We start from the raw sequence: 2,682 nt of genomic DNA, 5'->3' as shown, positions 1-2,682 counted from the left end.
CCAACTTCCTGCAGATCTGTGAGACTGTGAGAACTAATGGAGTGAATCCTGAAGTTTATAAGCTAATGCTCTTTCCATTTGCAATGAGGGATAAAGCAAAGCAGTGGCTTGATGCTCAGCCCAAGGAGAGCCTAGACACTTGGGACAAGGTGGTCAACAAGTTTTTGAACAAGTTCTTCCCTTCTCAAAGGCTGACTAAGCTGAGGACAGATGTTCAAACCTTTATGCAGGGAGATAGTGAGCCCCTCTATGAAGCCTGGGAGAGGTACAAGTTAATGTTCAGGAAGTGTTTTCCTGACATGTTCTCAAATTGGATCAGGGTGCATGTTTTCTATGAAGGACTCTCTGACATGGCCAAAATGTCTCTAGACAATTTTGCAGGTGGTTCCTTGCACATGAAGAAAATGCCTAAAGAGGCTAACGAGCTGATTGAGATGGTTGCCAATAACTAGTACTTATACTCTTCTGAGAGGACTTAAGTGAAGAAAGGAGTCATGGAGGTGGATGTTGTAGATTCACTTCTTGCTCAAAATAAGCTCTTATATCAACAAATGAGTCTCATCACTCAGCAATTGAGTGGCATGCAATGTCCAATTGCTAATGTTTATAGTGCTCCTCTAGATGCTCCTTATGATATAAGCGGCAGCTCCCCTCTAGGTGAGACATGCAACCATGGCCAGTATACGCCTGAGCAAGTCAATTACATGGGGAATTCCTTCAGAAACCCCAATGATGCCACGTATTCTCAGACTTTTAATCAAAGATGGAGGAACCACTCAAACCTTGGGTGGAAAGAGTAACCTCAGAGACAACAACCAAATTATACCAACAATTTTCAGGGTAGTTTCAATAAGAATCAATTCAACAATCTTCCTTTGCAACCCTCTCAACCTCAAAGCATCTCTGATTTGGCATCTGTTGTTGCAGAACTCTCCAAAAGCCAACAAAGTTTTATACAGGAAACCAGAGCCTCACTTAGGAATCTGGAGATACAAATGGATCAGTTGAGCAAGCGAACACCTGAGAGACCTTCTGACAACCATCATCGTGACACGGTTTCCAACTCCAGAGAAGAATGCCAGGCCGTTCAATTGAGAAGTGGTAAGATCGCGGGGTCAGGAACCAAGAGTGGTGAGAAGCAGGTTAAAAAAGAGACATCGGAGAAGGAAATTGCAAAGACAGAGTGTGCCAGGAAGGGCGGTGAATGCCCAGTAGTGGAGCTAGGGAAGGGGCTAAACGCTTATGGAAACTTAAAGAACACCCCCTAAGGATCCAGATAACCCTTTTCCAATCACTCTTGACACACATCCTGCTCTACCCAAGGCTCCAGAGTACAAGGCCAAAATACCATACCCCCAGAGACTTCAGAAGGCATCCAAGAACAAGCAATTCTCTAAATTTTTGGAAGTCTTTAGGAAGTTTGAGATCAACATTTTCTTTGCAGAGGCCCTTGAGCAAATACCTCTTTATGCCAAGTTTATCAAGGAGTTGTTGAGTAACAAGAGGGATTGTAAAGTGATTGAGACCGTGGTATTGACTAAGAAATGCAGTGCAATCATCCAAAAAAATCTCCCAGAAAAGCTGCAAGATCCTGGGAGCTTTCTAATTCCCTGTACCAATGGAGACACCACTATTCAGAAAGCCCTGTGTGATCGTGGAGCTAGCATCAACCTCATGCCTATTTCATTTATGAAAATGCTCCAAATTGATGAGGTAAAATCTACCCATATTTCTCTTCAACCTGCCGACCGTTCTGATAAGTATCCTCTTAGAGTTGTTGAGAATCTTCTTGTGAAAGTAGGACCCTTTACCTTTCCTGTTGATTTTATGATATTGGAAATGGAAGAGGACAAAAATGCCTCTATTATTCTTGGGAGACCCTTTTTAGCTACATGAAGAGCCCTTATTGATGTTCAAAAGGGTGAATTGATTCTAAGGGTCAATGAAGAGGAAATTATTCTCAATGTGTTAGAAGTCTTGTGACACCCTATTGATTTTGAGGGGTTTATGAGAATTGTTATAATTGAACCTCTAATTGAAGAGGTATTTGAAGCTGAAAAGCTTGAAGATGTCCTGGAACCCCCCTTTGAAGATAATTTGCTTGAGATTGATGAGTCACCACCTCAGAGGGAGAAGTCTCACACGCCTCACATTGAGGAAGGGCCTCCGAAGCTTGAGTTGAAGCCCTTACCTCCATCCTTGGAGTATGCATTCTTGGGAGACAAAGACACCTATCCGGTGATCATAAGTTCCTCTCTGACACAGGAGGAAGAGGAGGCGTTACTTCAAGTACTCAAGAGTCATAAAACGGCTCTTGGATGGACCATTAGTGTTTTAAAAGGGATTAATCCAACCAAGTGTATGCACAAGATCTTAATTGAGGATGACGTTAAACTAATTATGCAACCACAGAGGCACTGAATATAACCTTGAAAGAGGTGGTCCAGAAAGAAGTGATGAAGCTCTAGGAAGCCAGGATCATTTACTTTATCTTTGATAGTCCATGGGTAAGTCTTGTACAGGTAGTTCCCTAGAAAGAAGGGATGACAATGATACAGAATGAAAAAAATGAGCTTATTCCCACAAGAACTGTTACAGGGTACCGCATGTGCATTGACTATAGGAGGCTCAATACTGCTACAAGGAAGGATCACTTCCCCCTACCTTTCATTGATCAGATGC

General features: G+C 42.5%; 1 protein-coding gene across 1 annotated transcript; it reads left to right on the top strand.

The window, feature by feature from the left end:
* The first annotated feature begins 494 nt into the window (after nt 1-494).
* On the top strand, nt 495-1,896 carry LOC130966654 (uncharacterized). The gene is made up of 3 exons (XM_057891472.1): nt 495-657; nt 928-1,200; nt 1,445-1,896. Exons 1-3 carry the CDS (start codon nt 495-497, stop codon nt 1,894-1,896), a joined length of 888 nt encoding a protein of 295 aa, XP_057747455.1.
* Nucleotides 1,897-2,682: the final 786 nt, after the last annotated feature.

This window comes from Arachis stenosperma, chromosome 3 (genome assembly GCF_014773155.1).
Source record: "Arachis stenosperma cultivar V10309 chromosome 3, arast.V10309.gnm1.PFL2, whole genome shotgun sequence".
In the NCBI taxonomy this organism is placed as follows: Eukaryota; Viridiplantae; Streptophyta; class Magnoliopsida; order Fabales; family Fabaceae; genus Arachis; species Arachis stenosperma.
The sequence above is the reverse complement of the archived record's forward strand: the minus strand, read 5'-3'. Positions and strand labels throughout refer to the sequence as shown.

What these genes read in the sequence shown, in the direction of transcription:
- LOC130966654 (XM_057891472.1), top strand. Translation starts at nt 495, where the DNA reads ATGGAGGTGGATGTTGTAGATTCACTTCTTGCTCAAAATAAGCTCTTA. An exon ending in AAGCGGCAGCTCCCCTCTAG is followed by an intron (nt 658 to 927) that starts GTGAGACATGCA and finishes CTGTTGTTGCAG; the next exon opens with AACTCTCCAAAAGCCAACAA. An exon ending in AGAGTGTGCCAGGAAGGGCG is followed by an intron (nt 1,201 to 1,444) that starts GTGAATGCCCAG and finishes TTTTCTTTGCAG; the next exon opens with AGGCCCTTGAGCAAATACCT.